The sequence below is a fragment of the Amborella trichopoda genome, chromosome 13 (assembly GCF_054954075.1).
Source record: "Amborella trichopoda isolate Santa Cruz 75 chromosome 13, AtrichopodaSantaCruz75HAP2 v2.0, whole genome shotgun sequence".
NCBI lineage: Eukaryota > Viridiplantae > Streptophyta > Magnoliopsida > Amborellales > Amborellaceae > Amborella > Amborella trichopoda.
Window position 1 is genome coordinate 13,913,955 of NC_142348.1, and position 18,004 is coordinate 13,931,958.

At 35.0% G+C, this 18,004-nt stretch overlaps 1 protein-coding gene across 2 annotated transcripts; it reads right to left on the minus strand.

The window, feature by feature from the left end:
* Positions 1–1,648: 1,648 nt before the first annotated feature.
* LOC18435163 (beta-glucosidase 44-like) lies at positions 1,649–5,584 on the minus strand. Of its 2 annotated transcripts, none has more exons than XR_016047017.1 (11): positions 5,352–5,584; positions 5,050–5,108; positions 4,834–4,909; positions 4,621–4,692; positions 4,411–4,498; positions 3,784–4,048; positions 3,581–3,696; positions 3,115–3,332; positions 2,883–2,914; positions 2,420–2,536; positions 1,649–2,166 (listed from the first exon to the last, which is right to left on the minus strand). XR_016047017.1 is itself a non-coding variant. In XM_011625458.3 (11 exons), exons 1-11 carry the CDS (start codon positions 5,491–5,493, stop codon positions 1,889–1,891), a joined length of 1,449 nt encoding a protein of 482 aa, XP_011623760.2. In that variant the 5' UTR covers positions 5,494–5,584; the 3' UTR covers positions 1,649–1,888. The 2 variants fall into 2 exon arrangements, 1 of the variants encoding a protein (XP_011623760.2); XM_011625458.3 differs by having other exon boundaries at positions 2,420–2,522.
* Between the last annotated feature and the right edge of the window lie 12,420 nt (positions 5,585–18,004).

An 18,004-nucleotide genomic window follows, 5' to 3' on the forward strand; every position in this document is an offset into this window, starting at 1 on the left:
TCAAAAGTCAGTAGGAGTGATGTGGTCTTTATATCATTATATTAAGGATCTTGGAGAAGCTTCATATGTATTAGGCATCAAGATAATGAGAAACAGGAGAGAGAAGAATATCCAACTTTTCCAAACAACCTACTGGAAAAGTTTAAAGTTTGATATGAGTATGTGTAATGTCTACCCCAATAGACAAAAAGATGAAGCTTAGTAATAAAATATGTCCTACCGAAGACATGGATATAAGAGCTATAGAGAGAGTATCATACAAGAGCACAATTGGGTCCATGACGGGAACAAGGAGTCTGGCGAGCCATTTCCAAAGCAATTTAGGAGAGGAGCATTGCAGAGGAGTAAAAAGGATTATCAGATATTTAAAAGGGACCATGAACTATGCACTCACATATAAAGGGAACTATGCGCTTATATATAAAGGGGAACTGAAATAGCAATAGAGGGATATTCAGATGCAAGTTATCTTGCGGATCCAGATGATGCGAAGTTTACATCTAGGTATGTGTTTATGTTTGGAGGGGATGCAGTTTCTTGGAAGTCAAATAACAAGATATTGTGGCTCTGTCCATCATGGAATCCGAGTATGTCCACCATAGAATCCGAGTATGTAGGGGTGCAGTTTATTGGAAGTTAAAGAAACAAGATATTGTGGCTTTGTCCACCATGGAATTTGAGCATGTGGCATGCTGTCTAGCAGCAAACGAGGCCGTGTGGATTAAAAAGTTTCTTGATCAACTTAATTTCCATCCAAGGAGGCCTTGTGGATTAAAAAGTTTCTTAATCAACTTAATTTACATCCAATACGTTGTAACTTTGCGACAACACAACGGTGAGGCCGTGTGGATTAAAAAGTTTCTTAATCAACTTAATTTTCATCCAATACATTATAACTTTGAGGCCGTGTGGATTAAAAAGTTTCTTAATCAACTTAATTTTCATCCAATACATTGTAACTTTGCGACGACACAACGGCTATTTGTGTCTTTGAGACAACACAGCGGCTATTTGTGTCTCCAAGGAGCCTTGGTTTCAAAAAAACTCCAAGCATTTCAAGCCATACTTCTATCACCTGAGAAATGATGTGAAATTGAAAGAGATCGAGATCAGCTACATATCTACAGATTTGATGATTGTAGACCCTCAGACTAAAGAAGTTGTCCTTAATGTTTTTATAAGTCATGTGAGAGAGATGAGGATGAGAGAAAGTGAGGAAGATAGAATGTAAGGCCTTCAAAGGCCAAGTGGTTGATATTGGGTTTATGTGGTAAAGGCCTTATGAGTGTATAATGAAAAATATTTATTATATTGGAACATAAACTTAGTGAGTGTGTGTGTGTGTGAGAGAGAGAGAGAGAGAGAGAGAGAGAGAGATCAGTTACATAACTACAGATTTGATGATTGCATACCCTTTGACTAAGGAAGTTGTTCCTAATACTTTTGTGAGATATGTGAGAGAGATGGGGATGAGAGAAAGTGAGGAAGAGATAATGTAAGGCTTTCAAAAGCCAAAGTGGTTGATATTGGGTTTATATAGTAAAGGCCTTATGAGTGTGCAATGAAAAACATTTAATATAGTGGAACATAAACTCAGTGAGTGAGAGAGAGATAGAGAGACAGAGAGAGAGAGAGAAAGAGAGAGAGATTTCTCCTAAAATAAACTGTATTCTTAACCCAAATAGAGCAAATCATATAAATTGTATTCATAATCCAAATAAGAGCAAATCATGACCTAGCAAAAAAACTGTCCTAATAGTAAATCATATGCTACTAGATGTTCAATTTCCTACTCTAATGATCTAACCAGATCCAAGTTTCTCAATCCCTCAAATAAGGAACTACATTACTAATCCTGCCATCAAATCATGAAAAACAAAATTGTTTCTTAATGCGACTTCCGTTGGATGAGGCCCCTGAACCATGAAGCCGACATCTTGGGGTACCTTTTAAGAGTCTGGTAATCGACATACACCAAGCCAAACCTCGAGGTGTAGCCCAATCGCCACTCAAAATTGTCAACCAAAGACCACGCAAAGTAGCCAATAACGTTTGCACCATCATCAATGGCCTTCTTCAGATTGATTAAGTATGACCTATAGTAGCCAATTCTTTTTGTATCATGCAATGCAGCGGGAAGGGTAATATTGGCAGCATAATCCATCCCTAAACACCAAAGATAAACAAACAAATAATTTAGCAACAGTAAATACCCAACAAGCAAAAAACAAAGATTTGTTGTTCAATCCAAACTATAAGTAAATAAACAACATATTGAACCACTTCCATTAATCAGCAAATCCCAAAAGTGTTTCATGAAGACGACTGTAAGTTTTTTTTTGGAATCTGTTTAACTATTAAAACAAAGCTAGTTCTAAAAGGAAAATAAGATCAACCACAACATATGTAGCATTGTTACCATTTTCAGAGAGAATCATGGTGGGATTTCTGTAGTTCTCCTTGATGTAAGTCACAGCTTTGTACATTCCCCATGGAACCATATAAAGCCAGTAAGAGTTTGCCTGCAGATCATTCACTGTATTTTCGTGTGAATCCTAAAGCTCTGAGATTCGTGTTGCATCTAGTGTTTTAAAATTACATTTACAAGAGTGAATATAAATTTAACATCCACTGCTGAAAAGAAATGGTGTCTTGGACATCATTTCCTCCTAGATTAGGGTCTTTTTTTTTAAAACAGGGTAACCCTAGCAATAATAATAATAATAATAATAATAATAATGTGCGCAGAAGTGCTAGGGTGTAGAACATTTTTTGAAAGATTACATCAAAACTATCAGAAAACAAAAGATGCTACCCTTTATCTCGATGTGTAATGCACTGTGTAATGTATAGAAGAAATTAGATCTGATAAAAGAACTCACCTGAGGTCCAATAAGTTTCCCATCACGAGAATCTGGACATGACCAGAGCCAAATTCAGTAGGAGGATTAAAATGGAGAACCAGTAGGGACAATCAAAGCAAACTATGCATGTTTAAAATGCTTTTAAATGCAGAGAAATAAATGTTTAAGCGGTGGATGGCTGTCCATTGATCAAATCATACAATATGATAGCCGTTCTTCCTTTTAGTTTTTTTTTGGAGGGAAAACTTACATTCAAATCCAGCATGCCAATCCATCTGGTAATCAGTGACAGTGCCGTTTTTAATATGTTGATCTTTTATGTAATACGAGGTATATTGGTTGATCCCAACAAAATCTATAGACCCCTTCACCATCTCAACTTCTTCATTCGTGAACTTTGGAAGCCTGTCACCCACAACCCTCACCATTGATCTTGGGTATGTGCCGAATACAATTGGGTGCAGAAACCTATAAAAAACAGAGACAAATTAGCGCTTGTATAAGGTGTAAAGTTTGTGTTTTATACTACATTGAATTCGGTTTACTCTAGAAAATGGTAGAAAGGAAGAGCGAGGTAAACCAAAAAAATTGCATAGTACCAAATTATTATATTCATATAAAGAGAAAATAGCAAGAAGTAAGGTATATGCATTACTCATATAAAGAGGAAAATTGCCAGAGGAAGCCATATATGCATTATGGGAAACAATTCTTACCACCCAATGTGAAAATCTCTTGACCTCTGAGCTGCTCGAACATCAGCCTTAGCATTAGAAAAAGGCTCATACCACACAAAATCTAAAAGAATTCCAATTCTTCCCTTCTGGGTAGCCTGTATGTTTTCCCAAGGGCAACAATTCAGTAACAAAATCAACAGAGGCAAAGTCTTATCTCACCAATAGTTGGAGGAATCTTTTACCTGATATTTCTCTCTGTATCTTTTCACTGCTGATGCATGAGATAGAATAAGATTATGAGCAACAATGTAAGGCTCAGTTGAGGAATCCCCAGCCGTGCAGTTCATCCCATCATTCCCAAAAGGATTTGAGCATCTCCCTGGAGCATGGAAGCCATTGTCATAGCCAAGTGCTGCAATAACCCTAGGCTCATTGAAAGTCATCCAGTTCTTGACTCTGTCTCCGAAAGTTTTGAAACAAAAGTCTGCATAAGCTGCGAAATCATCCCTGCAAATTCATGAAAATTAAAGTTTTAAGCTGACCTAACAACAAAAATATAAGGAATGAGATCTGTCCTGAGAGGATGAACTGAAAGATGATAAATAACTAATCTTTTTTACAAATAATTTGAAGCTGAAACAGGACAAATAAACTTATATTGATGCCGAAAGAAACAACGGAAATGGGTAGCAATGTAGCGTTCCAGTTATTGGAGTGGACCAAGGTTTTCTTAAACTATAAGATGATCGAGAAGCTCGGTATGTTTAAAAAATAACAAATAGAATTAAAGCACAACATACATACTAATGAAAAGAAAAAAATAACTTATCAAGCTCAACCCAGAAAATAGGAAAGAACATCAAACTCACACAACTCTGCGGTTTAGCAGCCCATTGTAAGAATCCTCAAGGGATTGTGGCAAATCATAGTGATAGAGATTTGCATAAGGAGTAATGCCTGTAAGATGCCATTCAGTATAAGGCCACTATCAATTAAATAAGCAAGTTCAACAACTAAAAAAAGATCCAAAACCCAAATTTTAAAGTTAAAACAAATATGAATAATAAGCTTTTAAATACCCTTTTCAAGCAAGTAATCAATCAATCTGTTGTAATAATCCACGCCTTTCTGATTAACTCGTCCTACACCTTCTGCATGATGAAAGAGTGATTTAACTATTAGAGACAACTATAAATAAGAATTTAAAATAGCTATCGGATGTAAATATAAATAAAAACTCTACATATTAACCAATTTTAAAGAAAATCAAAATCTTTAATACTAGTTTTTACCCGGAAAGATTCGAGACCAAGAGATAGAAAATCTGTAAGCATCCATGTTCATATCTGCCATGATATCGACATCTTCCTGCATAAAAAATAAACACCCATAAAATTATTTTTCAAAAATATCAAAATAAAATATCCAGTCAAAATCTTAATGATAAAATACACTGTCCTGTTTAACAAAAAAGCAATTTTTTTTTAAGATTTAAATGCGTTAAATACCTTATAACGATGGTACTCATCAGCAGAAACCTCTCCTGTAGCACCATTAGGTATTATACCTGTAAAAAAACAAATATAGTTAATTATATAATCATATGAATTCAGTGACATAAATAAACCAAATTCGGTAATAAAATAAATAAATAAATAAATAAAAAGGAGAGTTAAAAAGTCAAAAAAGAAAAAAACAAACTTCGAAGAAGAAAAGAAGAACACCAGATCCAAAAGGAAAGAAAAACAAAATTCACATAAAGCAAGACATCAAGGACTGAATTATGAATTTGATTGTTCTTAAGATTTACCGGGGTATTGAACAAACACATCCCATATACTAGGTCCTCTGCCATCTTCATGTGCAGCTCCTTCGACTTGATAAGCAGAAGTCGCTGTTCCGAAGACAAAACCAGGAGGAAATCGCTCTCGACTCAGGCCACCGGTGCTCATAGACCCTGCGTTGGGCCAAACCAGAAGCTCACCTAAACAGCATTGGTGAACTAAGCTCGAGAAGAGCAGAAAAACTAAGAAAGAAGAAGAAAACTTCATCTTCTCTCTCAAAACTGTAAGTTCAGAGAAAAATGGGTTCTGAAAAGTCGATGGGGAGGAGGGAATTTATAACAGAGCAAGGCCCAAAAAAAAAGGATTTCTTCCATTAAATCTTAATCTTTTTCAACAATAACGAGGATAGAGAACCCGGGAATCCGAATGAAAACGATAAGAAGAACACGTTAGAGAGAGAAAGAGGGGTGTTCCCTCACACATCAGTCTGTAATTGTAGAGAGAGAAAGAGAGTTATCTCGTTAAGATTTTGACAGAAGAGAGTTATCTCGTTACGATTTTGACAGAAGAGAGTTATCTCGTTAAGATTTTGACAGAGTTCTCCACTGCTTTTACCTCTTTCTTGTTTGCTTTTCATGATGATTATGAAATTCAAGGGCACTTTAAACTTAGTCTATCGTGGCGAAAAGTTCATCTTCACAAAAGGCACCCACTCTTTTCTCAAAATTATTCTTTGATTAAGATCATATAAATAAATTAGATAAAGTTGTCTTATTTTATTATTTGACTTTGACTATGCATGGGAAACAAAAAAATAATAAGTTTGAAAGATAACCAAGCTTTCCTAGAAATTATCGGAGTTGATATAGGGCTTGGGTCATGGTGGTAGCACCCCTATCTTAAACTTTCGACTTTTAACACCGCCCCATTAATATTTAAAAAAAAGTTAATTCTTAATTTACTTGGAAAAATAGTAGGGTATGTCTCATAAGCTTGAATAAAGAATATAAGAAGCAAGTAATAAAGATTATTGGACTCAATCTTTACTTTTATCACCCTTATATAATTGGGCGCGTAGATATCTGAGACATGAAATTAAAACTTTTACATACTTTTTTCTTAAGGAAAAGCTTTCTACGTTTTTTCTACAATGCAGAAGTTCTATCATCCCCCTTATCCAACTGTTTTTTTTTTAATAGAGGGTTAAGATTGTCCCAATCACAATGTCACGTCTTTACATTATTTTATTTTTAATTTTTTTCTATAAACTATTTTGACACCAAATTTTAGACATCCAATCATCTATTAAACTCGCACTAGCGAAAAATATTTCCAATAAAATAAAATGACCAAAATACCTTTGAAAGTGTCGAGGGGTATTTTTGTCATTATATTTTATCAAAAAATTATTTTTAATATTTTTTATAGGTGCATCCCAATGAGAAGATGACACGTACTAAATTTCATATTCATACAATTTGCATAAAAAAATTAAAAATAAAATACTTTGAGATATCGGATCTAAGATCAAACGGTGAGTGACTCTCTTGATCAAAATTGGACGGCTGGATGGTAAGGGACATATAAATCTTCTATGTTGTAGAGGAATTATAGAAATGTTTCCCCCTTATATAATTGTGCGCTTAGATGTCTCATTTTAAGAGGCCTGAAATTAAAAATTTAACATACTTTTTTCTCAAATGCAAATAACTGTGACATGAGGAGTCATGTGAATTTTTACATAATTTGATATATTTCTTAAATTGCAATTCCTTATAATTGTGGAAAAACACGTGCATATTTGGATTTGAACAAGTGCACTCTTACCGCGTGAGGGTAAATTGTTTTCTCGTTCTCCATTATCGACACAAACATACAACTTTAGACTACAAGAAGCCGCGCTCACGAATCACTGGATTTTACCCCTCATAAACCGATTCACATAACCAAATCTAACGTAATTAACTCAACTCATATAATATAATAATCCATAGTTCAACCGGCATAGCCCACTGCAGTCAACAATGGTTTGCTTTCAACATCTTGGCTATCCTTGTGGGACCACCAATTTGTATCCTTCCACATTCGCGTTTCCCATATCCTTGTGGGACCACCAACTTCATCATTCCTACCATTTTTTTCTTTAGGATTTTTTTTTGAAAAATTATGTCCGTATTCAAAAATATTAAAATATTTATGGTATTAATAGTGGTACAACTTTTTCCGATACAATGAGTTTTGCTCCTCGGTCTGATATTAGTGACATCAGACTTGTTTTTTTTAGTTTTTAATAGTTTTGAAGTGTAGGGATCCCTGATACTTTAGAGGACATTTAGGTGTCCGTAAGAAGATTGAAACATCAGACTAACCTAATTTAGATCTGTTCAGTGATTGAAATATCATACTTACAATTACACCATCTAATATTTCAAACATTGAACTTTCTTTGGATCTATTTGATATTTGAACCCATAGCTTGAAAAGGTATTACATCGAAATCCCCAGGCTCAGAATTGGATTGTCCAATTTCTAGGCTACAGGATTGCCTTAGAGTTCAAAAAAAAAAAATGTTTTGATTTTTTTTTAAAACCTTCCTTTTTATATATATATACTATAGGGAAAAGTTTCTATGTGTCCCCAACATCATATAATTTATATGTGACCCTATTTTATAGTTGTTTGATCTGAATCAAACGGCTATTGCTTGTTCATACCCCAATGTGGCCCGTGTGTTTCGCACCTACAATATGCTGATGATACTTTGCTCTTTTGTGAGGCTAAGACTGAGCAGGTGGCTAGTGTTGCTACCTTTTGGAACATCTGCGAAATGGCTTTGGGGCTTAAGGTCAATTTCGCAAAGTCTGATGTAGTTGGTATTAACTGTGATGACTCCTTATTGGCCCTAATAGCAACTACCATGGGGTGTAAAGTAGAGTATTTCCCTATTTTATGCTTGGGGTTGCCAATTTCAGATGGGAGATTACCTTTGACTATTTGGGATACAGTAATCCAAAGAATTCCAGTTAAACTAGATTTATAGAAATATAAATATCTCTTTTTTGGAGGTAGGATCACCTTGATAAAAAAAGCTTGCCTCTCAAATTTACCGATCTATTAAATGTCCTTGCTGTAGATTCCTCACAAGGTGGCCAAGAAGATTAACATTATGATGAGAAACTTCTTGTGAGGCTCTTTTGACAATTCTAAAAAGTTTCACCTCTTGCGATAGGATATGGTGTGTACCCCTAAGATGGAAGGTGGACTGGCCTAAGGTGCGTTTTTTTGGTTAACCAAGCACTTATGTCTAAGTGGTGGTGAAGATGCTTGGTCCTTAAAGACCAGTTGTGGTACAAAATTGTTGCTTCAAAATATGGGTTTGATTGATTTTTGATGTGGGAGGAGGTAGAAGTGGTACACAGGCGATGTCTTCTCTTTGAAGGCACATTCATTCGTGTAGGGCACTGATTCACAGGGATGTCTGGTGGTACCTGGGTGATGGTTGCAGTATCTCTTTCTCGCACAACAAATGGTTTGGAGATGTGCCTTTGAAACTTCTCTTTCCTACTATTTTTTGACGTATGGTTAACCCCAATGCTACCGTGGTTGATGTGATTGTACACATGGGCTGTGAGGTGAGTTGGGCTATTTCTCTCCCCTATAGTAGGATTCCTGATGCTGTTTTTCAGGAATTCGTTGGGTTGCTTTCCCTTTTCCATGAGGTCTATTGTCCACAACATGCCTCTGACGCAATCATTTAGGAGTTTCAGTCCGATGGGCAGTACTCAGTTAATTCCATGGATAATCTCTTGTTCCATGACCGATGGCGATGGTCGATGCCTCAGATTGCCCCAATCTAGAATGGCCTTTACCTTTAAAAGGTACAAGCTTTCTTATGGCTGGCATTGCAAAATAAGGTTCTCACTGTTGACAATCTTATCAAGAGAGGTAAGGTGTTGCCTAATGTGTGCCTACTGTGAAAACTGGATGTTGAAATAGGGCCGTACCTCTTTCTTCATTGCCCTTTCACTTTTAGAATTTGGCGCTGGTTTTTTGATGAACTTGGTCTTGCCATGGTGATGCCCGCTGAAGTTCTTGGGATCATCTCAAATTTGTTGGCTCCCCTGCCTAAGGCTGGCTTGATCTTATGGCAGATGGCGAGAGGCCTAATACTATGGGAAGTTTGGAAGGAAAGGAACCGTAGGGTATTCGATGGTGTCAACCGACCTTTTGCAAAGGTGTTGGACAATATTCTTCGTGGGCTGTGGCTCTTCTGCTATGTGTCGAAGGATCAGTCCGATATGTTGGAAGTTGATTTCAAGAGAAACTTATCAATCCTCTTCCGTCTAGATGTCTTCAAAAGTAGGCCGAAGGGTAGATAGGTGCCCCCCTTGGAGGGAACTTTTAAACTTAATTTTGACGGAAGTTCTTCTAGAAATCTTGGTCTGGTTGGCATTGAAGGTGTTCTAAGAGATTGGAATGGTACGGTGCTGTTTTCTTATGCAGGGTCCCTTGGGGACAAAATGACGAACTATACGGAATTCGTTGGGCTACTTTTTTATGGGCCGGTTCTGTATTGTGGAGGGGGATTCACTGAATGTTATTAACTGGTGTAATGGAACTCATAAGCCCCCCTGGGAGCTTAGGTCCACCTTGCTGCAGATCTGGGATTTGTATAGGACTCTTGATACTTTATTTGTACATGTTTTTTGTGAGGCTAATGTACTAGCCGATCATCTTGCAAAAGGTGGTTCGGCCCTTACATCCTTTTTTAACTTCGGATACTGTAATCTCTTTCTAGCTTCTAATTAATACCAGTACTGAATTTCTCTAAAAAAAAAAAAAATGTCACGCCAAATACTATTTTATTTTTCATTTTTTTCTACAAAATATTTTTGGATGAAATTTTGTCCTGTCATAAAATTAGGGCGAACCTGGAAACTTTAAAAAGCAAATATTTTCTATAAAAATAAATGTCCAAAATACCCCTTCGAATTTTAGGGGTATTTTGGTAGTTTTTATCACCAAAAATATTATTATTATTATTATTATCTGCACCCCTGTTACATCTATGCATGCCCCAAATTTTGCTTAAAACTTATTTTTAAAATAAAAATAAAAAATAAAAAACTATGAGTCGTCTGATCAAGATTTAACGGTTAAGAGCTGCTGGTGACAGTGTGACTTAAGCCATCTCATCCTTCTACTCAGATCTGACAGCTGAGACTAGGGGTCACATATATTATATATATGGCTAGGATCACATAAAAGCTTTCCCTCTTATATAAGACGTAAACTTTAGCATTGGAAAAATAAGTGGCAATTCAGAAATTTATCAGATGTTAAAAAAACATTCTAATTCATTTTCTTGATACCGAGATGTATGAGTTCGAAAAATAGTACATCACGTAACACATGATCTAATATGTTTAATGATATGCTTGATAATTTGACTCATTTTTAAACTTAACTTTCATAACTAGGGCTTTTTTAAGTAAACTTTCAATTCGTCACAAAGTTTTTTGATAATATTTTGGTTTTGAAAAATACTTGTGTGTATTTCAAAATAACATAATATTTTGTGTGGTTTTTTAAAACTTTATTTTGTAGAGAGAGAAAGGTGTAGGATTTCAGCCCCACATTGAACACGAAAGTATCAATTGAGTGGTATTTAAATATGGGCATTCACATACTTTATATTCATGCAACAAATGTGAAAGTGATAGTGTATGTGTGTAGCATGAGAAGCATGCAAGGGTACTCTCACATGTGTGTGCGTGGGTGCAAGGGTGCTTGATGGCGCACTTCTCACGCTTGAATAAACCTCTCGCCAGAGCATGTGCATGGGTCGGGCTTGAGGCTCAATATCTTTTTATGAGCGTAACACGTGTAGAACATCCAATTGTCTTGTTGAAGAGATAGAGGCTTATAATAGGACATCCGATAGTTTTGTTGAAGAGATAAAGGCTTGTAATAAGACATCCAATAGTTTTGTTGAAGAGATAGAGGGTTGTAATAGCAGGGTTTTTTTTCCATACAAATTACTACTTTCTAAAACTTTTTCTCACATAATACTCCTATGTTATATAACTTTTTTTAGTACTTATCCCTCACTCTCTATTCTTTGTTTCATCTCTCTCTCTAAAATACTAGACTCTCGTGCTCTACGCTGTTGACTTCCAGCTTGGGTGTATAGAGCTTTGAAACATAATAAGATGACCTTTTATTTTCTTTGACCTTGAGGACGAATTGCCCTTTTTTATGAACATCATTTGCAATATCAAAAGGGGGTAAATATTGAAAAAGTGTTCTACGAGCCCGAAATGGTAATTTCACCAATCTTGTTTATTTTTTGCCCCTTTTGCACCCATCTGAATCCCAACATTTCCGCAACCATCTGAATCCCAACATTTCCGCAACCAAATCTACTTCTGACAAAATTTGATGGTGCGCCTTTCAAGAATGATGCCTTACATAAACTACAACCTTTCTCTGTTTCACTCAATTCAAGTTGTTAAAATTTATAATAATTTGAGTAGGGTAACTTTCTGGCTTGGTGTTTGTAGCGGTCAAGATTTCCCACAATTTATGCAGAAAAAAAGGAAAGTCGTGGACATGTATTTTGTCACTTAATGCAATATTATTCGTCTTTTACTTCTTAGTTTGAATGGTCAATTAACGGGTCTATTCGAGTCACATAGGAGTGCGTAAATATTGAGGAATTTGTGTGTACATCTATTTTCTAAGAAGCAAACAAGGTTCTGAATGCATTTAACCTCATTTTTAGAGATTAGTTTCAATTTTTATAATATTTGATGCTAGTACATTGGTGAACTAGGCCCATAGGGTGGCAAAGGGTCGCAGACCCGGACCCAAAAAATTACCTGACCCGATTGAACTAGAAGTCACGGGACCGAGACCCAATCAAACCCCACCCAAAATTCACAATACTTATATATATATATATATATATATAAATAATTATTTCATGCGGGTTGGACCGCATTTCTACAATATGCAGTCCCAAGGTATAAACCATCCATCTTAACGATGGATGCAAATAGGCGGTCCATCTAAAAACAATTGAAACTAACGGTTCAAATGTTTTCTTAATAGAAATATATTTCTATTTTTTCTTTTTTTTTCATATTCATGATCTCCATGGTAGAGATTACATGTCCTTAAAAATTAAATAAAAAAATCCATCTCTAAAATATATTTTTACGAGGTGACTCATTTCTACATGGACTCATAGAAACCGTGTCCTTATCTCAAAATTAAATACTAAATATTATTTCAATATCAACACTATTCAGGTAAGGTCTACATGGACCTGGAACCCGAACAGTGTTCAGGTCTTCGATTTGGCACCAAACCCAATCCTCCAGGTCCAATATTTGGATCCATACCTTGACCCGAGTAGGATTTACTTGTCAGATCCCAAGTTGGGTTCTACATTTTTATTGGACTTGGGAGTTGCTATTCGTTGAGGATGAAAGACTCTCTTTGGATACGCTTTGCACAAATAGTTACGGGTAGCTACTTATGGTTATTTATATTTAAACCCGTGGTTTAAAAAATGGATCGGTGTTTCAGATTGGACACCTCAAAAACCCATTCATTAAAACTCATTCAACCCTACTTAATTTACAGATAAAATGAAGGATCTGAGCATGATTTCATCCATTTTTTCTGAGAGAAAAGGCGGCGGCGGCTGCTGCGACGGCGGTGGAGGGGAGGGGGGGGGGGGGCGGCAGGCAGAGGAATTGAAGAATTTTTCCTCACTTAACATCTAAGAACATGTACCTGCTCCTCTTTGAGGGAGGACCCACCTACTAGTGTGTACAATGCATTGATGAATTAAGGTAAAATCCACACGCATTGTTTCATTATTCTAAAGCAACTTAAACACAGCACATAGAGAGGTCTCCATAACAACCTTATCTCAATATAATAACAAAATAAAAACCTCATCAAAGATGATAATTCAAACCAACAAAATAGCAAACTAGACAATAAGTTAAGCTAACGAATTAATCCTTCTAGTTCCTTTACGAGCTTGGACTTATTAACGGATCCTAACATCTTATCTGGAGTTTAGTGATAATTAGTATGCATAAACTCTGCTTAGTCATGGGTTTATGTGGCCTTCAATGGCCTTATGAGAGATTGTGTAAAACATTTTGAATAAATGAAACATAAACTCAATGGGAGTGTGGTCATCTTGTGAATCATATTAGGTAAATGCTATTTGCCGATACTCGGATTAAGCTTGACATGCTAGGCCAGCTGAATTGGAAAAACTCAAGGTAAATGAACATAGAGATAAAATCGAAAAGGGTTTAGTGGGTTAACCCTTGATGAGTTTGGAGTTATGCCCGGATGAGAGTCGAGAGACTGTATGACCTTTGTATGTGATGAATGGCCTTTAGAGACAGGGCTAAAACCTCATCATTGTATTATCACACGACATGTATATAGATAGCTGTATCGAGATAGTGATCCATCATTGAGGGTAAAATGTGTATATATACAAGAGATTACCCATATACACCATAGAGTCATAGTTGCATCACGGTCTGAAAGACCATGGTTTTTGCCTCTAAGGGAAAACCTAAATTCCATATACTGAAATTACATCCTTTAGCCTATTAACTAACTTTGGTAGTCCAATCATGAGCCCCTGGAGTGAACTGTGGGTCATGAGAACTGCTAGGTCGATTTGAGAAAGTTAGTGTGGTTCATGATCAACAATTGAAGGTAGAGTACTCCAATGTATTGATAAATCCTAGACCTATAAGAATCTTATTCCTATAAAAATTAACTAGTTTTAATTAATTTTATGTTATATGATTTTTAAAATGTTTATTTGAATTTTTATGATTTTTTTTATATTTTATTTTTGTCATTTGGATTTATAAATTAAAATAATTTTTTTTCTAAAGTTTTTAAATGAACTAAGAGATTTAAATTCTAAAAATCAAATTTTGTATTTTGAAAAAATATATGGGACCTACCATTCAATATGGGCCCATTTAAAATATGTGGGGTGATTGGGTGGGGCCCATGAGTGGCCACAAAAGGTGACACGCCCCACCCATGATGTAGAGATTTACTTACTAAATCTTGTAAGAGACCTCCCATGCTAGTTGGCTTTCCTATTATAACACGAAGCCTTCTTGTAAATGGAATCAAATATTGGATTTTGGAATATCTTGATAATCAAGAAGGTTTGATTGAATGAATGAAGAATAAATGTTCATTAAATGAGAAAGTATGGGAAATATTTTTTTTATTTAAATATTTAATCGGAATAAGTTTAGAAAATAGAGGATAATGTTCTAGCACTTTCATATGAATCTAGATGGTGGATATGAAGAATGGATGACTCCAATCTCTCACCCTACAAGTCTCTTTAGATCAATTGTTAAGATTTGATCTCGTTAAAAATAACAAATCCTAAGGCATAAAAAATCAATAAATAGAGGCTCTCCCCCCTCATAATCTCTACATCTCTTCTCTCTTCTCTCTCTAAGATCTCTCAAAAGGGGCACGCCCCAACCTAACCCCTCTCTCTTTTGGGTAGGGGCACAACCCTAGCCAGGATTCTAAAAATCTTCTTTCTTTGATTTCTATTTTTTATATCTCTAAAAATCAAGCCATATGGTCTTGAGTAAGACTAAAGGAGCACAACCCTAGCCAGGATTCTAAGAATTTTTTTTTTTTTTAATTTCTATTTCTCATCTCTCTAAAGATCAAGCCAAATGGGCTTGAGTAAGACTAAAGTATTGAAATTTATCATCTCTCTAAATCTCTAAAGATTAAACCAAAGAGGCTTGAGTAAAACTAAAGCATTGAAGTTTTAGGTAGTTAGTTGTAGATCGAGATCCATATGCATTTAAGAATGTTTTTTAATAAGTAAGATAATCAAGAGACTCATCATAGATCCCTAGCATCATCGAAAGGAGGAGACTCGACATAGGGTATACTACATCCAGTTGAGGCAATCTCTGACAATTTTATTTCTTTAAATTTTTATGTGTTATGCTCTTCTATACCCATAAAACAATGGGTTTAGTTTTTTATTACTGAATAAAGAACTGTATTTAAGAGGTAGCAAGTGAGAACCAGTTCTTGTTTATTTATTTATTACAAGAGTGATTTATTTTTAATTGGACATTCTAAGTGATCATATCGGTGTAAGAATAAGAAATTTTTTTAAATATATACACCATGCTTTATCACATAGTCAATCTTTCAGGCCCTTGTCCAAATTGAGTTGCTCAAACCAATCCGACTGGACTCACTTGAGTTCTATCCAGACCTACAAAGGGCACAAAAAAATAATAAAAATTGTCAAAAATCCAAAAAACGAATGATATAAATAATTGAAATTTTCAAGAAAAGTTCGATTTTCCTTCTAAGGTCGACCAAAGAATTCAAGAGAACATCAGAGTTTTCCAGAACCGGGCAACATAATTCGAGAAATATGATGGTTTTTTCTAGAATCTAAAGTTTCAATTGTAGTTCCAATGATTTTCTAGCATATTCGAATTGAAAAGTTGGATGAAAAAGTGAGTTGAGTATTATAGAAAGGTGAGTTCGCTCGAGATCTACAATACTTAAACGAGTTAGGCAGAGTTCTATAGTACTTGGGTAAATTCATATGGTACTTGTCCAAGTGTTATACATCAGCTCGAGTCTAGACTATGCCTCCGAACTCGCCTCAGCAACATGCTAAAGCCGACTAACTCGGTCAACTCGACCGAGTTTTAAAATAGCAATAACAATGTTTACTCTCTATTTTGTAAACCTAACTGGTTGAGTGGATTTGGATCAGCCCCATTTCTGTTGAAGAATCAATTTACCTTTTAATTCAATACTTATACGGATGCCTTGTTGCGTATTGCATGCTTATTAGTAATTTTTTGTATCCTTGTTGCTTATTGCATGCTTATTAGTAATTTTTTGTATCCTTGTTGCTTATTGCATGCTTATTAGTAATTTCTTGTATCCTCATCTCGAAGAAAAGCAATATTGTGCCATATTCGTTAAGATACTGAAGGGTTAAAAGAGTTTCTTTTTTTCTCAATAGCTCAATGGGGGGATCCTCTTATCCTGACATAAGAATGGAGCCTGGATCTAACGTTGCGAACTCATCACCCAACATGCTAACAACTTAACCTAGGCTTGTAATTTAACCCAAGTTTGTTTCCTAAAAAGCAATTTTTTAGGAGGGAGAGGGAGGAGCATGGAACATGTGGGTTGCTAAAGAATCATTATAGTGTGATTTGTTAGGATTTTTTCGAAATAATTAAGGATAATGTTAGGGTACTCCTATACGTAATCAACATTTTTAAACATTTATTATCCTTGCTTTGTAATATATTTTTTTAATAAGTACATTTTTTGTCATTAGGTGGGTTATATAGATATTTTTATAGGAAACTAGTGGCAATTAATTCCACATGCAGGAGATGTCACGTCTCATGAGGATAATGTCATTCTCCACTTGACTAATAAATATTTTTTGTAAAAAGTTTCTACTTTACTCTTGATTAATTATCTAAAATACCGTAGATAAAAATATTACTACGTTGTAGAGTGAGGGTATCAAGTTTTCAAAAATGTTAAGTACAATAAAAAAAGAGATTGTATATAATGAAACCATTTACCTTTCATACAAGAAAGTCTATAACCATCCGATATAAAATCTTATAACTTGGGTGTGTTATAAAGTTCAAGAAAAATTCTTTTAATGTTTGCGCTTGATCAATGGAATAAATGCAACCATTCAATTTCACATCTAATGGTCAAGATTAATTGTGACCACCTTGTACCAAAAGTTAATAGTCTCGTTGTATATTTTTCTTTTAAAAAATACTCAATGTGCAAGAGTACCCTAACATAACTCAATAATTAAAGAACAAATATATATTAATTTTACAATTTAGTAGGGTAAAATCGCTTGTGAAATTACCTCAAAATATTTGAAAATTTGAAAAGGTGCTCAAATGCCTATGAGAAAACTACAATAATTGTATTTTTGGATCGGAAAAATTCTAATTGTTTCAAAATAATATTCTTTCACGGGAAAGGTTTATGTGCTTCCCTTACATCATATAAGTTCTATCCTCCCCCTACAATCTAGCCGTCCAATTTTGATCAAGAGAGCCACTCACTGTTTGATCTTAGATCCGACATCTCAAAGTATGTTCTTTTTAGTTTTATTTTATACAAATTGTATGAATATAAAATTTTGTACATGCCATCTTCTCATTGGGGCGCACCTATAAAAATTATTAAAAATAATTTTTTGATAAAATATAATGACTAAAATATCCTTTGAAACTTTCATGGGTATTTTGGTCATTTTATTTTATTAAAAATAATGTTTTTATATTTTTCGCTACTGTGAATTTAATAGAAGAATGGACGTCCAAAATTTGGTGTCAAAATAGTTTATAAAAAAAAAATTAAAAATAAAATAATGTAGAGACGTGACATTGTGATTGGAGCAATCTTAACCCTCCGTTCAGAATGGACGGTTGGATAAAAGGGAGGATAGAACTTCTATGCTGTAGGAGAAGCATAGAAAACTTCCCTTCTTTTACTGCTAAAATTTTTAGAAAGCGAATTTTATATATAATACATTTTTGAGAGACAAACAAAGAGTTTTTAA

Excerpts from the sequence above, each read along its gene's own strand:
- LOC18435163 (XM_011625458.3), bottom strand. The coding sequence starts at position 5,493 with ATGAGCACCGGTGGCCTGAGTCGAGAGCGATTTCCTCCTGGTTTTGTC. Across the intron at positions 4,499-4,620 it reads TGATTACTTGCTTGAAAAGG|GCATTACTCCTTATGCAAAT; the intron begins GTATTTAAAAGC and ends GGCATCTTACAG. Across the intron at positions 3,697-3,783 it reads GATACAGAGAGAAATATCAG|GCTACCCAGAAGGGAAGAAT; the intron begins GTAAAAGATTCC and ends GAAAACATACAG.